Raw genomic sequence first — 19,807 nt, 5'->3', positions numbered from 1 at the left:
TGGTCCAACCTCCAATTTTGCAGATGGGGAAACAGAAGAGGTTAAATGCTCTTCTCACTCAGCTGTCAGTGGTAACACCAGGATTTGAACCTGGTCTTCTGACTTTAAGCCCAGGCACTTGGTATACTATTAAATAATCAGGCGGCCTTTTGTCTTGCTCCACTGCACTGGAGGGACCCAAGACTGTTGCTTGCAGGATGGGGAGTGTGCCTGGAGCCCCAACCAAGTGGGAGGGGTTCCTGGAGATGGAAATGGTTTATAAAAGACCCACCATGTGCTATGCCTAGGGCTGGATGCAAAATCCAGTCTCTACTAATAGGTGACTGTATGTGTTGGGTGCTTGAATCATCATCACGTGGGTTGCCCTCATGCTCCTGGAGTAAACAGCCTGCAGGTGGTTTCTATTAGAATACTGTAGGTGAAATATGGCTGGCCTCCTCACTGGCCACCCCCCACCCCCATATACGAATGTAACAGATACAGGGGCACAGGGGCACAGGGGCAGGTGATAACTACATAGTTTTGAGGTCTCAAAATAGGGAAGGAACCAGGATAAGAAGGTGGGTCTTGTGAGCCCAAAGCCCAGGGCTCTCTCCTGGAAGTGGCTCTCCCTGACCAGGGTTCTGTGGAAAGCTGTAAGAAAAGGCCAAGAAAACAGGGGCCCAAAGAAGAGGCCGGTAGTTCTCTTTCCTGCCCATCTTGTTTCTGATGTCCCTAGGGAAGATGGAAGTGGGCCATCATTTTGCCAATTCCACAGTCAAAGCCTGAGAAGTCCTGGGGTTTCATGGGGGTTCTTTATTTCCTTCTAGTACAAATGCTGGAGAACTGGGGCTCCCCAGATATCTGAACCCTGAATTCTAACTCAGATGCACACTAAGCTTTAGTCTAAAGCCTAAAATCATCCTACAGGCTGGGGTTTAAGATAGCTCAACCCTCATTTAGAAGCGAATCAGTCTGCCACCACACGTGTTCTCCGTGGTTTGCTTTGCTTTCCCATTCTGCCTCCTGCTTTTTCCTTTCGTCTCTATCATGGTGCCATGGGCCTCTGGAGCGCAAGCACCACGGCTCTAAACAGCTTCTGGGCAGGCCAGCAGAAGGTGGTGAGTCATATTGGTTTAATATAGACTTAGCTTTTAAGTACTCCTACCCCAGTACATAAGGCATAGATTTATAAAGTGGAGTGGGTTTAATTTTTAAATTCAGGTGATGCAACTCAATAATCCAGTAGGACTCAAGTTCCCAAGTATTTCTAAAACATTCCTATAGTTTCCAAAACTATTTTTAAGGATTTCAATCCTTGGCTCTTTTCAAACAAGAGGGTGTGACTGATTCTGAAGGCACCTTGTTCTCCCCACTCATCACCATTAATGAGATAGATGTCCTTGGGATGGCCTCCATTCAATCTGTCCTAAAGCCAACCAAGGCAGACAAGCAGGGACTGGTGTGCCCGCTCTGGTGCACACGTGTCTGCAGCTATACCTAACTGCCATTTTACAACTGCTGTTTAACCGAACACTGAGTGCCTGGCACTGCGCAAAGCCCGTCATGCTTTTAGTAGGTACCACCATCAGCTGCACTTTCAGATGAGTTTTCTGGAAGTTAAGAGGCCGGCTCAGCAGCCTCCCACGGCTCCTGAGTGGCAGAGCTGGGATTCACTCGGGCGCTGGGGGAGGGGCCTCAGCCCACAGACAACCACCTGGCTGGTCTTCTTCCACCCAAGAAATTGTATGCACAGTGTCATGGGAACCTCCTCTGAAACCCTTGCTCCACCGTGACGCTGCTCATTGATAGCACAGCTGTTGGTGCAAACAATTGTCTTCCTGGCTTCTAGAAGTGGTTTGCTTTTATCTCACAGGCCCTGTGATCATTATGGCTCTCAGGGTTGGCCACCAAAGGTGCACTGGGGCCCACCTTAGCAAGCGAGACCTGCTTGTTTCCCTTCACCTAATGGTTCTCACGTCTTTTATTTTCTCTTGCTGTACTCAGCTTTGTAAAAGACAGGGTATAAAATACACTCATACTTGGGCTTCCCTGGTGTCAACCACTGCGCCACCAGGGAAGCCCATCAATTACTTTTTATATTAGATTCCTCTAGTCATCAAATCACAAGTTTTCCTGCCTTATTTGAGCTGTTACCTTTCTCTGATTACAAAAATCAAAGAACTTCAGAAAATCCCCTAAATCACATAAACTCCCAGCTTTGAATGTGGTCAACATTAGTATGTAAGCTTCCAATCACTTTAACTAGGCATAAAGTTTTTTTCTTTCAGTAAAATTGGATCCTAACTAGTTTCACAGCCAGCTTTTCCCCCTCCTTACCCATTGGGAACATTGTTCAACAAGCCTAGGTATTTCATCACTCCTAACTGTGGTTAAGGAGCAAGTTAGGCCTATCACCACCTTGAGAACCAAAATTCTCTGCTCATCACAAGATTAGCTACTTTACCTACAGTTATAACTTGAAAGCTAAAATGACAACTCTTTTGGTGAATACCTTGTGCTCTTCACTGTTCAAATACAGATAAAGCTTGTTTTGAGAAGGTGCAGCATTTTTTATTTATGCTTTGATTAGCCTTTCAGCTCTAGTTCCTTTATTTACCAAAGTTAAATGAGGCAGATTAAAGTCAAAGGTTAGGGACTTCCCTGGTGGTCCAGTGACTAAGACTCTGCACACTCCCAATGCAGGGGGCCCGGCTTGGATCCCTGGTCAGGCAACTAGATCCCTCATACAACAACTAAGAGTTCAAGCCACAACTAAAGATCCACCGTACAGCAACTAAGACCCGGCGCAGCCAAATAAAATATTGTAAAAAATAAAGTCAAAGGTTAAGTCACAGGTATTTCCCACCACACCAGAGCCACCTTTCCAGTGCTGGGTGCTGGAGGCAAGAACGGCAACAGGAAGTTCCTCAGGCCAGGGAGGGGGCCTAGAAGTTTCCACAGGCAGATTCCACCCATTTACCAAACTCCCCTAGACAACAGGGTCCCTAGATTAGAGTATTATCTGGTCTTCTCATTTTTCTTCCTAAATATCTTACCTAGTAAATCACTACCCCCAAACATAAGGGTACTCAATTTGTGGGTCAAGAAAGCAAATACTAGACCAGTTTCTCAGGGTATGTGGACCACTCTAGTCAGAAGCATCTAGGAAGCCAATCCCAGGCTCACCAAACCCCAATCTCCATTTGTAACTACTTGGGGATTCCTGCAGACCAAGACCCCAAATGATTTCAAGGGATCAAAAAGCCCTCCAAACAAAAAGCCCATGTTAAGAACTGCTGGCATACCGGCCGTAGGTTAAGCATGCTGCCAAGGAAAGGCCAAGTCAGTGTCTTCCATGTGAAGGTTCTAACCCCCCCTTTCCACTAGTAACAGGCAGCAGCAGTACAGGCTGGGGTAATGGCCCCGATCTGCTCTTCTCAGGGTTATTTGAAAAACTTCAGCCCTGATTAGCAGCCCTATTAGTATCCAGGAGATCTTAATAAGACTCCATGTTTCTGAGGGCAGAAAGAATGCCCTACCTTGTCTGCAGTAAATGACTACCCATCACTGGCTCATCAGTGCAGCGCTGTGGCATGCCAGGTCAGCTCACAAAGCACCGTCCCCCCTTCCCAAAGCCACAGGAGACGGTGGTAATGGTGGGAGTATGGTTTATTTATTTATTTTTTTTTTTGGCAGTATGCAGGCCTCTCACTGTTGTGGCCTCTTCCGTTGCGGAGCACAGGCTCCGGACGTGCAGGCTCAGCGGCCATGGCTCACGGGCCCAGCCACTCTGTGGCATGTGGGATCTTCCCGGACTGGGGCACGAGCCCGTGTCCCCTGCATCGGCAGGCAGACTCTCAACCACTGCGCCACCAGGGAAGCCCGGGAGTATGGTTTATTAAGCTGTGCCTTAGTACAGGCGCTGAGGCTTGCCCATGGTGCTCTTAATGTACAAAGCCCGAACGTTCTGCCAATTTTTCTTGAGCAACGACACCAGGAAGTTGACAGCTAAGTGGATGTTGTACACAAGCTCATCATCTGTCATTTTCACGTGGCCAACAGCCACTGCCAGACACAGCACCTGTGGGGAGAGGAAGGTCAAATCAGGTTGGTGGCTAGATTCAAGAAAATGTGGAGTGGGCCCGTCTACAAGCCAGATGGCCCATCCCTATGACCTCCAGTGACCTAATGAGCAGTGCTCTGGCCCCAGACCAAGACCAGAGTTATTTGAAAAACTTCAATCCTGTTAGGTGCCTGTCACAAGTCCTAAGTATCCACAGAAATGCAAACCAGAGCTCCCACTTGGAGAACGTGGGTCAACTTCACCACTGTTCAACCTATGCAACTGGCTAGACCTTCTCACCTTCTTCATCTGGAACTTGATTGTGGACTTCACTTCATCAACTTTGGCCACCATGTTCTCATTGTGGGTCAGCAAGGAAGGGAACTTGCCAGCCTTATTCAGGCCTGGGCCCAGGATTCGTGGGATCTGCTTGATCAGAGACTCTGAAGCCAAAAAGGCATCATACTTCTTGGCTGGTAAAGAGAGGAAGCTGTTAGGACCTGGCCCCTGAAGATACCTCTAAACAACCGCAAAAGTGGCCTCTAACCAGCACTCTACCCGTTCGCCAGCTACTGAATCTTATTTTTTTTTTTTTTTGCGGTACATGGGCCTCTCACTGTTGTGGCCTCTCCCGTTGCAGAGCACAGGCTCCGGACGCACAGGCTCAGCGGCCATGGCTCACGGGCCTAGCCGCTCCGCGGCATGTGGGATTTTCCCGGACTGGGGCATAAACCCGTGTCCCCTGCATCGGCAAGCGGACTCTCAACCACTGCGCCACCAGGGAAGCCCAGCTACCGAGTCTTTTTAATCCTCTCCCCATTCCAGTATTATCTCCATCCTCTGGACTTTTACTGGCCCAACATTCACATGAAACCCGGTAGAAGTCCAGGCTGACTCACAACCCATCTTGCAATGAAAATGCTCACGCTAGTTAAGTCTGCCTGGTTTCAAATCCTGCCTTTTTAGCTACACAACTGGGTTACCTGTTTATCTGTAAAATGCTCAAATCACATAGCCTAAAGGTTAAAATGAAATATGAGAGTTTTAAGTAGAAATTTCAATTCAGAATATACCAACACCTGACCTATCTATGTGACAGTTCTCGCTTGCTTAGAAAAGAACCACTGCCTGGCTTTCTTCCCTTATTAAATCCAATCCTCAAAGCAAAATAGAATTTTCACGTGGCTAAAACATACCAGTCAAGTTAACCAACCACAGCAGATCCTTTCTGTCCTGACTCTACCCCATCATCACTTTAAAATCCAAGTGGCAGAAATACTCCTGTTCTACCACTCCAGTGAGAACTGCCTCCACCCTACCCCACATACAAAACCACACCATGGTGGGTGGGTGGCCGGGGAAGAAACACACCAGGCACACTCACCCAGCTTCTTGACCAGTTTCTTATTCTTGTTGAGTTTCTTCAGGGCCTCGATGTCCATGTGGGGGATATCCACAGCCTTGGCCTCATCACAATGCTGCTGGTCCCCCAGAACACACACGGAAAACTTGGGGCGGGGAGTGGACTTAAGCCTGCATTTTGGGGAACAGTATAGGTCACACCCAGCCCTGGGTCCCAAGGGCAGGTGAAGGGGTCTGGGATCGCTGCAGTACTGAGGCTTACCCAGAGCGTCCGCATTCACCAACAGCTAGTCTGGCTTCTCAAACTAGCCGGCGGGCTCAGCCAAAGCCTCCCCACGCCTCCCCTCTTGTTTTAAGACCCAGGGTGGGGGTCCGTCCAGCCACGCCTGCCCGGAGCAGGGGGTCTGCACTACCCGGGCACTTCAGTGCCACACGTGCCTGGCCGCCTCGGGCTCAACGGGAGCCTGAAGGGAGGAGACAGGCATGGGGACACTGAGGGCTGGGTGGGATCAGAACGGTGCCAACCTGACGGTGCCCGAGAAGCGTTTGTCCTTCTGAGGGTCATAGTTCTTCAGGCTTATCTGAAGCTCCACCGTCTCCAAAAACCTTAAAAAAGCGTAACAAAGTTATCGGACCGTCCGCGGCTTCCCAAAGCAGCCCTCCGCGGAAGTCCGCGCTTACTTCCGGCGCTTGCGCTGGTTCCCGTGCAGGACTTCCCGCACTGCCTCGTAGAGGGTGTCTCGGGAGACTTTGCTGCTGCAAGAAGGAAACAAGACGAGCGCTCAGGACCAGCGAGCAGTAGACCAATCCGTTGGAGTGTCAGAAGGCTCAGGCTCGGGGATGGTCCACAGAATACTCCCCGGGTATTGCGGACGCCAAGTGAGGCAATCTGGACCAGATGCAAACCCCGGGGAAGAGGGGCCCTACTGGCGGCCGGCCTTGGCACGCGAACTCCAACGCTAGGCCCGTAGGCCGAAACCTGGCAAAAATGCCCCGCTACGAAGCATAAGCAAGGACCCCCGATTCCGCCCGTAGTGGCTCCCTCCCCACGGGGGCGCCCGGAGGCGCGGATGAGTACGGATATCACTCTAAGCGCCACTAACCTCATAGCTCCTGGCGCCGCGATAACCGGAAAAGAGACAACTCAGTTCGCGCACGCGCTCAAATAGGACCTGGTTATCGCGAGAGATTCCTTGTTCCCGCGGCTTCCCCTTTGAGAGCAGTCGGGTGGCTCAGTGCCGGGGGTGGGGCGCCCCCGCAGCCGCGTGTTGCACTGCTAGACCTACGCGGAGACCACAGAGCTGCGGCGGTCCCGGGCGCCCGTTGCCACCAGCAGCTGCCCCACGCCCTTAGGGAAGAGGCTGGGCCCAGGGCGGTGAGCTGCAGTAGTCACACTCCTGGGTGCCGCCGCGTGCCGGCCGCTGAGAGTGCAATTCCGACATATTTGTCCCTTAAACCTCCACGCTTCCTCCTGACCTTAGAACCTGCTTCACTTCTCAAAAGCAGGCTTTGCTCCTGACCTCTCTCCCTCATCATCTTGTTCTAACGGGGGCTCACGGCTTCTGAGGAAGTTGTGGGAAGGGAAATGTCGAGTTCTCTTCCCGGCGCCTCAGAGCCTGCGGTGGGGAGGAGCGGGTAAGGTTCTGTGATGAACTTTCATCTGATAGTTGACTCAGTAACATCTCCAGGTTGTGTCTTTTTGTTTGTTTTTTAAATATTTATTTTGGCTGCGCTGGATCTTCGTTGTGGCATGTTTAGTTGCAGCATGTGTTTTTTTTTTTGTTTTGTTTTGTTTTTTTTGTGGTACGCAGGTCTCTCACTGTTGTGGCCTCTCCCGTTGCGGAGCACAGGCTCTAGACGTGCAGGCTCAGTGGCCATGGCTCACGGGCCCAGCCGCTCTGCGGCATGTGGGATCTTCCCAGGCCAGGGCACGAACCCGTGTCCCCTGCATCGGCAGGCGGACTCTCCAACACTGCGCCACCAGGGAAGCCCTGTGTGATCTTATTTGCGGCATGCGAACTTTTAGTTGCAGCATGCATGTGGGATCTAGTTCCCTGCCCAGGGATCGAACCCGGGCCCTCTGCATTCGGAGCGCTGAGTCTTTCCCACTGGACCACCAAGGAAGTCCCCAGGTTAAGTGTTTACTATGAACAAGGCACCTAGCTAAGTGCTGTGGGAATATAGTTGTAGAACACAAGCCCACAGTATTGCACACCCTGTCTTTCCTGTCCAATAGGCCCATCCTGTTCTCTGCTCACAGTAATCCCAGGAGCCCTTCAAATCCCTCCTCAAAAGCCATCATCTGCCCAAAAGTCTTCCCCAACTCCAGGCTGAGTCACCCTCACCCTCAAGCCCCCCTCCCCAGTGCAGGATGCACAGCCCACCCACGTATTCAACAGCTCTGATAGGGCTGGGGTGGGTTGTATCATACATGATCTGGCCCACAGAACTCTACCACCTTCCCCTCACCGAACATTTCCCTTGGAAAAAGATGCCCCTGTCACTGAGCAGGGTGGGGGTGGCGTAGTATGTGTTAGTTTTCAGCAAACACCCAGAGTTAGTAGGAAGGCAGGCACTGCTTCTAATAAGACATTACTGAACTTCCTGCTTTTTATGAAATACCACTGATAAATTATTATTTAAGTCAGAAACAACACAGAGGATCATAACATACACTTGAGCACAAGAGATCTGTGCTAAACATACAGGTCTCCCGGGGCTCCTGGAGCATCACTGTCGTCCACTCTGGGTCTGCTTTGACCCTGCTGAGGCCTATCTTAACTCCTATTTTATTTATTATTATTATATTTTGGCCACATCTCACAGCATGTGGAACTCCCCCAACCAGGGATCCAACCCTCGTCCCCTGCAATGGAAGTGCGGAGTCTTAACCGCTGGACCATCAAGGAAGTCTGATGCCTATCTTAAAGTGTCTGTCCCCACAGCCTGAGGTAGAAATGACAAGGAGGCAGCCCAGGCTCAGCAGCTCTTGGTAATACAACTCACCCAGCCCCCTTAGCCCCAGACCCTTCCTGCTGGCTGAGAGGCCCAGATGGCCTCTCTGCAGCCTGGAGCAGGGAGACAGTTGACCCCTGGGATGGCCAGGCTCAGCCCTGACCACCAGGCAAGGGGCAGGATGAGGTGCTCAGGGCAGAAGTGTCCTTCGGGAATCTCATGAGGGAGGTCGGAGAGGGTGGTCCCTTGGTGGATGGTCAGGGGGCCAGATGTCTCAGGGCAGCCTGCAGGGACTTCTTCAGGAAAGTGGTATTGAGCTCCAGAGCTGCAGCCAGGCCCAGCCTCTGGGGCTCACTGATCTGGAGAGAAGGAAGAACCATGTCTGGACTCTAGCAGCTGATCTCTCCCCTCTGCCTCTGGGCTCTGTTTAGTTAGAAGAGAGAAATCCAGGACACAAGGACAATAGGAGGAGATGACTCCCTGAGCAATCTATCCTCATTATCTCACCATGGTTAAGCAAGGTGCTTGGATTCAGGTAGACCTGGAGTCAAATACTAACTGCACAACATACTATGTCAGCCATATTAAGAATAGTTGACAATTATTAGGTGCTTTCTATTGGGCAGCACTTTATATGCATGACTTCATTTAATCCTCACAATCCTCCCATTTTACAGATGAGGAAACTGAGGTTCAGAGACACTCCACTGTGGCTGCCACATTCCTTCTGGACCACTCTTTCTTCCCTGACCTGTTGCTGCAACCTCTGACCCATCTCTGCCCTGTACCTTCACTCTCCAATCCCCACTCCTTGCCAAGGCCAGAGGTTTCTTTACAGAATACAAATCTAATCAGGTCACTCCAGCTGAAGGCCCTGAGATAACCTCTGATGCCTCATATTGCAGGTCCTTCCAGGATCTACAGAGTCTTCAGAGGATCCAGGAGCTTCCTGAAATTGTGCGTAAGATGTGTATTCATATTTCCGTTTTTCTGGGAGGATGTATGCCTTTCACCAAATCATCAGATAGGCCTGTGATCCCAAGAAAAGGGTTAAGAGCCAAGAGAAGACGTGGTCTTCAAGATAAAGTCCAAACTCCTCAACATAACCTACAGGGCCCTCCATTAGATGCTACCATGACTTGGCAATGTGACCTCGGGCGAATTACTTTAACCTGCGTCTCAATTTCCTCACCTATAAAATGGAGCTTATAAAATAGCATCTTCTCATAGGACTAACATCTGGAATAAACTAGTGAGTTAACATATGCAAAGGGCTTAGAACGATGCCTGGAACATATCAGGGGCTACAAGTATCAGCTCTCAGTATTTTAGCTCTCTAACTTCATCCCCTACAGCCACCTACTCTTGGGATTTTAGGCCTCAGCTACAATGATGTACCTGCAGATCCCCTGGGACATTGAGTGCTTACACCGTTTCCTTTGCCCGGAATGCCCTTTCCTTCATCTCCGCCCTTGACTACCACTCACCCTTTAAGAGTCAGGAAGCCTGTCCCAACTCCCAACCACAAACAAGGTTTAGTTGCCCCCTTTTCCTCTGTCACCAAATGCCCTGTGCACACCTTTCACCTGGCTCCTACCAGATATTACAATGAGCCAGTTATCAACTCTCTCCCCTCTCACTAACTGGGGGAGAGGGTCAAGTCCAGGACAGAAACTGTGATATGGTCACTGTTGATTCCCTAATGCCCCAGATAGCATCTGGCCCACAGCAGTGTTGGCTGGATGAATGAACTCCTAAGCAGTCTCACTCCCCTGTCTTGGGCTTGAACTTGTGGTTTCCAAGGCTAACACTCAGGGTTTTCTCCCTGACAAACATATACCCTCGTGGCAGGCTCAGAGCAGTAGAAGCAGCCCTCATGGCCCTACCAATACTCACATTGGCCCGATACTTGGTTACCACTGTCAGCATGAGCTTGGCATAGGCCATGGACGTGGTGGCTGCTGGCCCCTCTTTACAGAGTTTCTCCATCAACACACTGAACTTCTCAGAGGGCATCTCCACCTGCACACATTAGGAGATCAGACAGTAGCACAAGAAAGGGCCCTGGATTCAACTCCCAACTCCATCACTTCCTAACCAGGTGACCCTGTGCAGGTCACTTAACTGAGACTCAGTTTCCACATCTATAAAATGGGGCTCATGATGTCAAACTCTGAAGACTGTGAAAAGGATTAAATGAGATTATGCACATAAAGCCTAGCACACAGGTCTCAAAAAATGGTGGCCACTGTTGCACAGGCTCAGATTAGGAGATGGGGGACAAGGATCCCTCGCCTGGCTTAGTGGTTGAAGATATAAAGGAGTGAGGTCCCAAGGGGGCCCTGGCAGTATAATAACAACAGATCTTCATAGTCACAATTTAATAAACACTTATTATGCGTTAGGTACCATTCTGAGCACGTTACACCAATTATACCATTTAAACCTCACCCCAGTTTTATGTGGTAGGTGCTATCATCACTCCCCTTTTGCAGATGAGGAAACTGAGGCATAAAGAGGTTAAGTCAACTACCTACGTTATAAACAAATGAGGCAGAATTTTAGGTACTGATGTATGGAAAAACTGCCGAAATGTACTGTTAGATGAAAAAAGCAAAGTGCAGAGCACTGAGCTTGGTGTGTTACCATCTATGTAAAAGGCAGGGGAAAAGTAAATTTCACCATGTGTCCTTGTATATAGACAGCATCTCTGGGAGGGTTCCCCTGCAACTGGTAACACTGATTAGCCCTGTGGAGGGGAATCTCAGTGGCTGGGGAAAATTTTTTCACTATATCCTTTTAAGCGTTCAAAATTGTGAACATATGAATCTATTACCTATTCAAAAATAAATTAGGCACTGTCCCTGGCAGTCCAGTGGTTAGGACTCCGCACTTCCACTTCAGGGGGCACGGGTTCAATCCCTAGTCGGGGAACTAGGATCCCACATGCCACGCAGTGCGGCCAAAAAATAAATTAATTAAATTAAAAAATAAATTAAATTTACACACACACATCAAAAAGTCCCTCCCCAAGGCCACACAGCTATTAAGAGGCAGAGCTGGGATTCACCGTGCAGTCAGCTCTCTGCTACCGGCCTTTCAAGCCCCTGGACCCTCCCACTGTCACGGGCACCCTGCTGGAGGGCAGTCATCCTGCTTGCCCCTCCATCACTGAAGGGGTCAGACACCCAGGAGCTGCACACCCAGCCACAGCACTGCAGCACTTCTTTGTCCACTCTTCCTCAAGGCAGCCTGCTCACCTGCCGCTCCAGGAGTGACTGCAACACCAAGAAAGTCTCTTCCTTCCAGGGAAGCTCCAAGATCTGTCTGCAAGGCACAGGCCCCAGTGAGGAAAGCTCAGCCTCCCACCTGAGCCTGAGTATCTACTGCTCCTACCCCAAGGCAGGGCAAGGCCCTGGGGACAGCCAAGATCTCCAGCCAACAGAGGAAGTAGTCAGAGCCCTCCGATGCTGGTGGCCATCTAGCAGCCACTGCTGCAGAGCCCATACTCAGTGCTGGGAAGGCCACAGCCCAAGACCCCCGGGACCTGACATGAAGGATTTGGCAGTGAGAGGTACAAAGGTCCCCTGGAAAATAACCAGGAGTTGATAGTGCCTCCTGAGTTTGAAGGCGGAGAACGACCCAGGGAAGAGGAGGATGATGATGGGTGAGATGACACAAAGGAGGCTTCCTAGAGAAGGTGAGACCTCCCTGCGGAACCCAGCCCACGGTGAGGTCCACTCCAGCTGCACCTACTGTCCTCAGCTTGTTTGGAAAAGCAGGATGTCACATGGAAACGGTGCGGCTTCTTGGGTGCACAGACTTGGGTTTGATCCCAGGCTTTTGCACTTGCTGGCTGTGTGACCTTTGGCCACCTCCCTCAACCTCTCTGGGCTTCAGTTTTTGCATCTCTAAGGCGGCCACAGCACTTACCTCACAGGATTGCATGAAGACTAACGAAGTAATAAATCTAAAGCACAGAGAAAGTGCTCAATAACTGGTGGCTGGTAGTATTTTTGCAACTGTCCCCTTCTCGTATTATACTTAGCATTTCATATTTCATGTTAGTGTCCAGTGAGATCTCACCTACTCATTATTTCTACATGTCTGTATCTTGACTCCCCAATTTTGATACCTAAATTTAACACCAATTTAATAACAATATTTGAGCACTCACTAGGTGCCAAATACTGTGCCGAGGCCATTATATGCATTATCACATTTACTATCTAGAAAAACTCTACAGAGTTCATACATGGAAACAGAGGCTCAGAGAGATGGAATAACCTGTTTAAAACTCACACATTTAAATAAAAGGCAAGGTTGAGACCTGCAACCATGTCTGTCTGACTCCAGAGCCAGTGCTCTGAACCACTACGCCATGTTCCAACTACGCCAAGAACTCAAGAGCAGGAGTGCCAGCCTTCGCATTCCCGGGGGCACCTGGCACAGAAGACTGAAACCCTGGGCTTGGGAAGGTGCATGGGATGGCAACTAACAGGGGCCCACAGGTGGGAAGGCACAAGCCAGGCTCAGGACAGCGAGAGGGGGCAAGTGGCTGTGCCACTGCCTGTATTTCAGGCACGGGGCCTGGTACCCAGCCGGCTCCAAGTCCAGAATGCCAAGAGCAGGTTTGGCCAGAGGGAGGAGGTGCGGGTGGGGCCAGCGTGGAGCTTGTACACTCACCCCAGCATTAGAGCCTGCATGTCCGGCTCCAGGGCCTCGTCCTTTGTAAGGCAACACAGTAACTCTGTTTGAGCTGGACCTGGGTGGGCAACAGCAGAGGGGAAAAGTCTGGGAGCAGCTGGCAGGAGAGAATGGGGCTAGCAGGGAACAAAATGCCTGGCCCTTTACAGGTGGCATCTTCAGGGAAGCAACAGGTATCTTCATTTATTGAAAACTCAGCTCCTGCCAGGGCCACCCGGGGAGTGAAGGGTGCTGGGAACAGACAGGGAAGAGCTACCAGGCCTGGGGCCCATTCCAGAATTACCTATTCCTGGGGCTTGGAGCACAGGGCCAAGGAGGGCTCTGCAGACGGCGTAGGTGTACTTAGTACAGAAGGAGGTCAGGGCAGTTGTGAGCAAGCGGGAGGCTGAGGAAGTCAGGGAGAGAATCTACAGCCAACGGGGAGGAAAATATTAATTTCTTTCTTCCTTCCTATCAGTGTTTATTGAACATGTATTTCAGAGGCGCACACATTACAGTACAGAGAAAAAAGAAGTTCTTTTATCTAGGACTCACATGGATCCACTCATTGGAAAGGACACATAGCTCCCTTCCCCAGCTCTCAAATCCCTGATCCCAAACCCCAAATCCCTTCCACTTCTGTAAGGATCTGGGGCCCAAGAGGGAGGAGTTAGATGCCAGGTGGGTAGATGGCCTAGGGGGTTATGCCCTTCCCTTGCCCCAGGCTCCCCAGACAAGCAGATGCATGCAAGGCTGGGAACCCCCTCTCCCACCCTACTGAGGGTTCAGACTCTCTCCCTCACTGTCCCTGGCACTCCATGTGCATCCCAGCGCACCTACCCGTCCAAGGAAGAGGCTCCTGGTCAGCACAGTAGCATTGCTGAGGCTGAGGTCTGGTGAAAGGGCCAGCAGCCAGGTGCAGAGCTGCAGGAGACCTGTGTCCGAGAGCTGCGGGAGCTGCAGCTGGGCACACACCAGGTCCACCTGCCAAGGCGGAGGGAGGACACCGGGACACTCAGCCTATCTCTGCTGGGCTGTCTCAATCCAACCGGGCAGCAGAAGGGGCAGGGCCAGGACACTCCAGAGTAAGGTAAGGTGGGGAGAGCTGCCCTATGGGGAGGAACCAAGGGCTAAAAGAAACCACTGAGGGTCACCCCTGCCCCTGAGACCAAAAAACCCAACAAAATCCCCTCCCCAAATTCCTACAGGAGGCAGGGAAACACAAACTTAAATGGAGAGAGGGACCGTGTCCTCAGGGCCAGGTGGTTTTTCTGGACTCACCTGGCCAGGACTGCATTCGTGGAGAAGCTGCAGCTCAACTGGTGGGGTGCCCTCCAGCCCTTCCAACCCCTGGGAAGGCAAATCCCATGTTAGGACCTGCAGAGCCCTCAGTGACAAGTCACTGATGCCACCCCTTCAACTGGCAGAGTGGATGGCTAAGGACCCCAGAAGGTGCTACTAGAGGAGAGGAACTTGCCTGGAGTTAGAACCTGTCTCAGGTTAGACAACATACTTGGACCAAGAAAAGCCTTTGCAGGGACTGTCCTCAGACCTTCATTCCAACCCCCTCACCCAAACAGCCTGTGCCTCACTGCACTGGGGCTTCCCTGGGCACAGCTGGGGTCCAGGCAGGGGGCGGTAGAAGGGCTATGGGTAGCAGAGTAGGGCCAGTCACCTTCCCGAGGGTCTTGAGCAGCTGCTGCAGCCTGGGAACTTGTTCCTGCAGAGGAGAGCCCAGTCACTGCTATGTCCCCACCCACGCAGCATGGCCCCCAACCCAGACCCAGCCCCCTCTCTGAGAAGGCCCCAGGTCAGGGGGCACTAGCAGGCAAAGATGATTCAAGAGAGCCAGAACGTAAACCTTGCAAAGTGCTTAAAGAACTCAAACTAGACAAGACCTATGTAAACCCAACTGAACAGACTTGTCTTCTCTGCATACATCCTAATGGGGGCAGACCCAGGCCTTGGGCTGGGAGGACAGGCTGGATGCTGGTATGATTCCCCCATTCCCATAAGATGGGTGGCAGGGGTAGCTCCAGAGCCTTTCCTCTTCCGTGGTACCCTTAACCTCACACTATTGATCATTAGGTCAAGGGCTCCCACCTCCAGTAACTCGTGTCCCCACCCCCTCCTCTGTAGAATCTGTGGAGCAGAAACCACATTCCCTCAACCCCACCTCCTTCCCCTTGCTCCACGGACTACAGTCATCCGAGGTGGGACACAGTATCCCAACCGGCTTAAACCCCCCATTCCTGAAGAATCACTCGAAAGCAGCCTCCTCACCCCAGTACCTGGATAGCTCTGGGCAACTCCAAACTCTCAGGTAGGCCCTTAGCATCCTCTAGACTCTGACCAGCCTCACTGGGCTTAGCCCCCAAAACAGGCTGGTTCTTAATGGACGATGCACCTCCTCCATTGGCCAGGGATTCCAAAGATTCATGTTCAGGTCTGTTTTCCTCATGACTTTCTTCTTCTTCCTTTTCCAAACACCGGAGCCTTTTGGGGGCCCTCTTCCCCTCAGGACTGGCAGGCTCTTCCTCCGCTTCCTTTCTGCGTTTCCCAGGCCGCTGGGAGTCCTTGTCCTCCTCCTGTTCTGTCCCTTCGGGATCTGGAGCCTGGGGCAACTTCAACTTCCTGCCCCCTTGGCCCAGCTGCCTACACAGGCCTCGGAGCTGTCTCTGGCACCTTTTAGACAGTGGGGACACTCCCTCAGTGGAGACCCCAACACCCAGATCCCTTCGCAGAAATTCCCCAAGGGCCCGGAGCCAGGGGTCAGGGTCGGGGCTTGGATCCTGCCGCAAAATCTGCAGCACAGGGCGGAGACTGCTTCCGGGCAGCGACGGCCAAACAGCCATCAGTAGGGACATCAGGTTCCTCCGGCATAACGGGGGCAATCGCAGCAGCAGTGGTTTCCTGGGTAGCAGAGGGAGAACAAGCAGTTAAGAGTGTCTTGCTGAAAGGAACACAGGGCAGACTGGGTAGAGCCAGAGGCTAGATGGCACCGGACAGATGGGGGCGCTGGTGGGCAGTACCTGCGAGTCTGTATGGATGGAGGAGGGGACAGCATGGAAGTCATTCAACAAGTGGGCATCTATTCTACACTACACTAGGCCCTGCTCTTTGACATCTCCTATTTCAGCTCAAAAATTCATGTTGAAACCTACCCTATAATGATCCATGCTTGTTTTATGTAAGAAAGAAAAAGAAGCCCTTTCCCAAACTTTACGTAAAAATAATACTCCAGAATACTGAGCAACGCTTAGCCTGCAGCCCTGTGCTCCCCTTGGCAGTCCACTGGAACTCACAGGGTCACATCTGTCCAGCTCTGATGTTCCTTTCACTGAACTGAGTTCCTGAGAGGCAGAAGCAGTGTCTCTTTCCTCTGTGTCCCAGTACCCAGCACAACACCAGCCTAAAGCAGGCACTTGGTGCACATTTATTGACTGAATTAAATCTCTGAGAATAAGTTTCACAGATCAGCAAGACTGCTGTGGACAGAGCAAAGCAGCCATCTGTAACGTGACAAAGGCACGAATGCAGATGCTATGTGACCTGAGGCTTGCTGGAGTGGCAAGCAGGTCATGAGTTCATCTAGCCCACCACCCATCACGCCTCTGCACCTCTGTATACATGACTTTGTGGGGCTGTTTGTCAACACACGCAGAGGCACTTGGGATATATAAGAGAGGAACGAAACCTTTTATTTTTTTGTGGAGAAAAAACACTAAATGAGAGAAAAAACTGGAGTAAAAGTTAAAAAGATCGTCAATTTGTGGTGGAGGATACTGAAGTAGAGAAGTTGGGAAGAGCCTACTCCAAGGACTTTTACCTTTTTTGTGCATGGATTCCCTTATCAGAATAAGAGGGTTAAATGCATAAAATACATAGCATTACAAAAGAAAACAATTATACTGCAGTACAGTTCTATCCAGGGACCGCAGGTTACGTTCCATTCCCCTTACTCTGTCCAGAAAGAGCCAGACCATTGGGTAAACACTTCTAGAGCGTCCAATTTGCGGATTCAGAAAATTCTCTTGAAAGAAATTCAAGATGGAGTGTGGGAAGAAAATAATAGAACTTCTATTTCTATTTATCTAAAACATACAAAATAAGTATTACAAATATTTAAAATATGGATTGGCCCTCCAAATTCCAGTGTCCAACCCAATTCTTAGGGAGGGGTATTCAAGGAGAGTGGGAGGGCTGCTCTTCAGCCCCCTAGAGGCTGAAGGTGGCACCTCACTACGTTACCTTCTGTATTTTACTTAACTAGATAGTTAAGTGCATCTATGGACGCTGTATTATCTTTCTTAACAAAACGAACCCTCACAAAATGGACACATGGCTTACAAGGATGTCAGAAAAGAAACTGACTACCAGTAAGGGAAGCACAACCTAATTCAAAAATGGCAGAGCTGACACTTCTGCTCCTAGTAGGGATTCTTAGCCACATAAAGAGGAGGAAAAAAGTTCAAAGTCACCCAAAAGACTAAAAATTATCAAGAACACCATCCTCGAGGTAAGAGATCTTCCCCTAAACTGTATATTATGCTTTGAAAAACTGATAATATAAAGCCAGCATGATCAGATGTTTATTGTCATTTACCACGTTTTAAATTTCTATTTATGGGGACTTCCCTGGTGTCACAGTGGTTAGGAGTCCGCCTGCCAATGCAGGGGACACGGATTCCATCCCTGGTCCAGGAAGATCCCACATGCCGCAGAGCAACTAAGCCCGTGCGCCAAAACTACTGAGCCTGTTCTCTAGAGCCCATGTGCCACAACTCCTGAGCCTGCATGCCACAACTACTGAAGCCTGCGCGCCTAGAGCCCGTGCTCCGCAACGAGAAGCCACCGCAATGAGAAGCCCGCGCACTGCAATGAAGAGTAGCCCCTGCTCTCCGAAACGAGAGCCCGCGTGCAGCAACGAAGACCCAACACACCCATAAATAAAAATAAAAAATTTTTAAATTTCTATTTATGTATACTTGACAATGTACGTATTTTAACACACGTGTACTCTTGACCTATACTGGAGGTAAGAGATGGAAGTGTGTGATTAAAATTAGTTAGAATCCACTGACATAATTATTCATTTACACCCAACCGAGGGCAGGTGTCTTTCGTCTAGGTAGGCAGCACTGCACCCAGTACCTACGCCATGAGGGTCTGCCGGAGGCCCCGCCTCACAGGGCGCGCGGCAGGGACCCGCTCTCGGGGCAAGTATTTAACCTCTCTGTGCCTCGGTCTTCTCATTTAGAGAAGTGGGTAGCGCCAGCCCCTGCCTCACACCACCGTGGAGGATGACGGGCGGCGCCCCGAGCTACGCCAGCGGCCGCCGCGACCAGCAGGACAGGAGGAACGCGGGCGGACGACTTACAGCTCCAGGCGACAGTCCGGGCCCTCCACGACTGGCTCCTCCCGGCACAGCGCCTCGAAGACGCGGTCCCAGCCGAAGGGCTCCCCGCCGCGGCCGCTCAGAGCCCGCAGCACTCCCAAGCCGCGCCGCGCCCCGTCGGGCCCCGCCTGCAGCGTCTGCAGCAGGAGGCGGGCGGGGGCCTCTAGGTGCGCCCAGGGCGCCGGCTCCGCGCCCTCAGCCTGAGCGGGTGCAGCCTCCGGGGCCTCCATGCCCGGGGCCAGGGAGCCGCGCTGCCCCGCGCTCTGGTTTCGGGCCTCAGCTCCGGGGCTTGGGGAAAGGGAGGCGGACGACAGCGCCGGCCCTGATGCTGCGGCCGGCCCCTTCCGGCGCGCGCCACATTCCCTCCTCAGCGTTCGGGGAGGCTCTCGGCCAGCGCGCCAGCGCGCGAGACTAGATCTGTCAGAAAGGAAAGGAACGGGGAAGTGCGGCGGGGGCTTGGCGCAAGGGCAGGCCGGAAGGGGCAAGTAGGATAGGAGTAGGGAGGCGGGGCGAAGGTCGAGTGCAGATCTGCTGATGAGGCGGGACCAGAGTGGGGGCGGTGCCACTAGGAAATCGGTTAGTGGGCGGGGTCATGCAAGTGCTAGAGTGGGGCGGGGCTTGATGGAGGATGGATCCTCTGCGGCTGACCCTAACCTTGCTTCCTCCACCGATCGCTGAAGTAAGTGAGGGGGCGGGCGTACAGAATGGATATCAGGGATCCTGCTGGTTGTACTTCAGGATCCAAGCATCATTTCATTTTAGCTGACGCCCATGTTGCCTATAGATCATGGGCTTTGCCATAGGATTTGATCATAATTTACCATAACGCCACCTCTTCCACAGGCCATCAACCGCCATCATTCGGGTTTCAGTCCTCTCCAGAAATGTTCGATCTACTAATACACCCGAGGATGGAGTCGCAGTAAAACCTAATGCCATCTATATGGCCAAAGGCATTCCTGTAAACTTCCTCCCTAAGATCAAGAAGTGGCCTTGCTCTGGTTGTTTATGAGGGACCAAGAGTGCCTCCAATTCCCAGCGTTTTGATTTAAGGAAATCTGCTGGAGGAGGCAGGCTTCCAGCGAAGGGAGGGACCATAGCAGAGGATAGGAATAAAGGCAGAGGGGAGAAGAGCCCCACAGCACCCCATAAACCCTCCTTTGGGTGTCAGCTTGTATTTCCATCCTCCCAGCTTCTGCTGCCATGCACACATCCACTCAATCAATAAATCTTTACTGAGCACCTAGCGCTCAGGATGCAGGGAACAAAATAAATACCTTTGCCCTCATTGTTGCTGACCCTCAATTGAGGAGAGACAGACAACTAAGTAAGTAAACAGTAGAATGTTTGTTTGTGATAAG

At 51.4% G+C, this 19,807-nt stretch overlaps 2 protein-coding genes across 2 annotated transcripts; both read right to left on the bottom strand.

Moving 5' to 3' along the window:
* Nucleotides 1-3,871: 3,871 nt before the first annotated feature.
* Nucleotides 3,872-6,588, bottom strand: RPL10A (ribosomal protein L10a). Its single transcript, XM_024766072.1, has 6 exons — nucleotides 6,511-6,588; nucleotides 6,089-6,163; nucleotides 5,933-6,013; nucleotides 5,430-5,578; nucleotides 4,346-4,518; nucleotides 3,872-4,063 (listed from the first exon to the last, which is right to left on the bottom strand). The coding sequence occupies exons 1-6, from the start codon at nucleotides 6,513-6,515 to the stop codon at nucleotides 3,893-3,895; spliced, it is 654 nt and encodes a 217-aa protein (XP_024621840.1). The 5' UTR covers nucleotides 6,516-6,588; the 3' UTR covers nucleotides 3,872-3,892.
* A 1,415-nt stretch (nucleotides 6,589-8,003) lies between these two features.
* Nucleotides 8,004-18,915, bottom strand: FANCE (FA complementation group E). The gene is made up of 10 exons (XM_024766071.1): nucleotides 18,429-18,915; nucleotides 15,340-15,961; nucleotides 14,724-14,768; nucleotides 14,330-14,398; nucleotides 13,889-14,032; nucleotides 13,353-13,476; nucleotides 13,049-13,127; nucleotides 11,623-11,689; nucleotides 10,259-10,384; nucleotides 8,004-8,721 (listed from the first exon to the last, which is right to left on the bottom strand). Exons 1-10 carry the CDS (start codon nucleotides 18,674-18,676, stop codon nucleotides 8,620-8,622), a joined length of 1,626 nt encoding a protein of 541 aa, XP_024621839.1. The 5' UTR covers nucleotides 18,677-18,915; the 3' UTR covers nucleotides 8,004-8,619.
* Nucleotides 18,916-19,807: the final 892 nt, after the last annotated feature.

Source organism: Neophocaena asiaeorientalis, unplaced genomic scaffold, assembly GCF_003031525.2.
Source record: "Neophocaena asiaeorientalis asiaeorientalis breed wild unplaced genomic scaffold, Neophocaena_asiaeorientalis_V1.1 scaffold46, whole genome shotgun sequence".
Classification (NCBI taxonomy): domain Eukaryota; kingdom Metazoa; phylum Chordata; class Mammalia; order Artiodactyla; family Phocoenidae; genus Neophocaena; species Neophocaena asiaeorientalis.
This window is presented reverse-complemented; position numbering and strand designations above follow the sequence as displayed.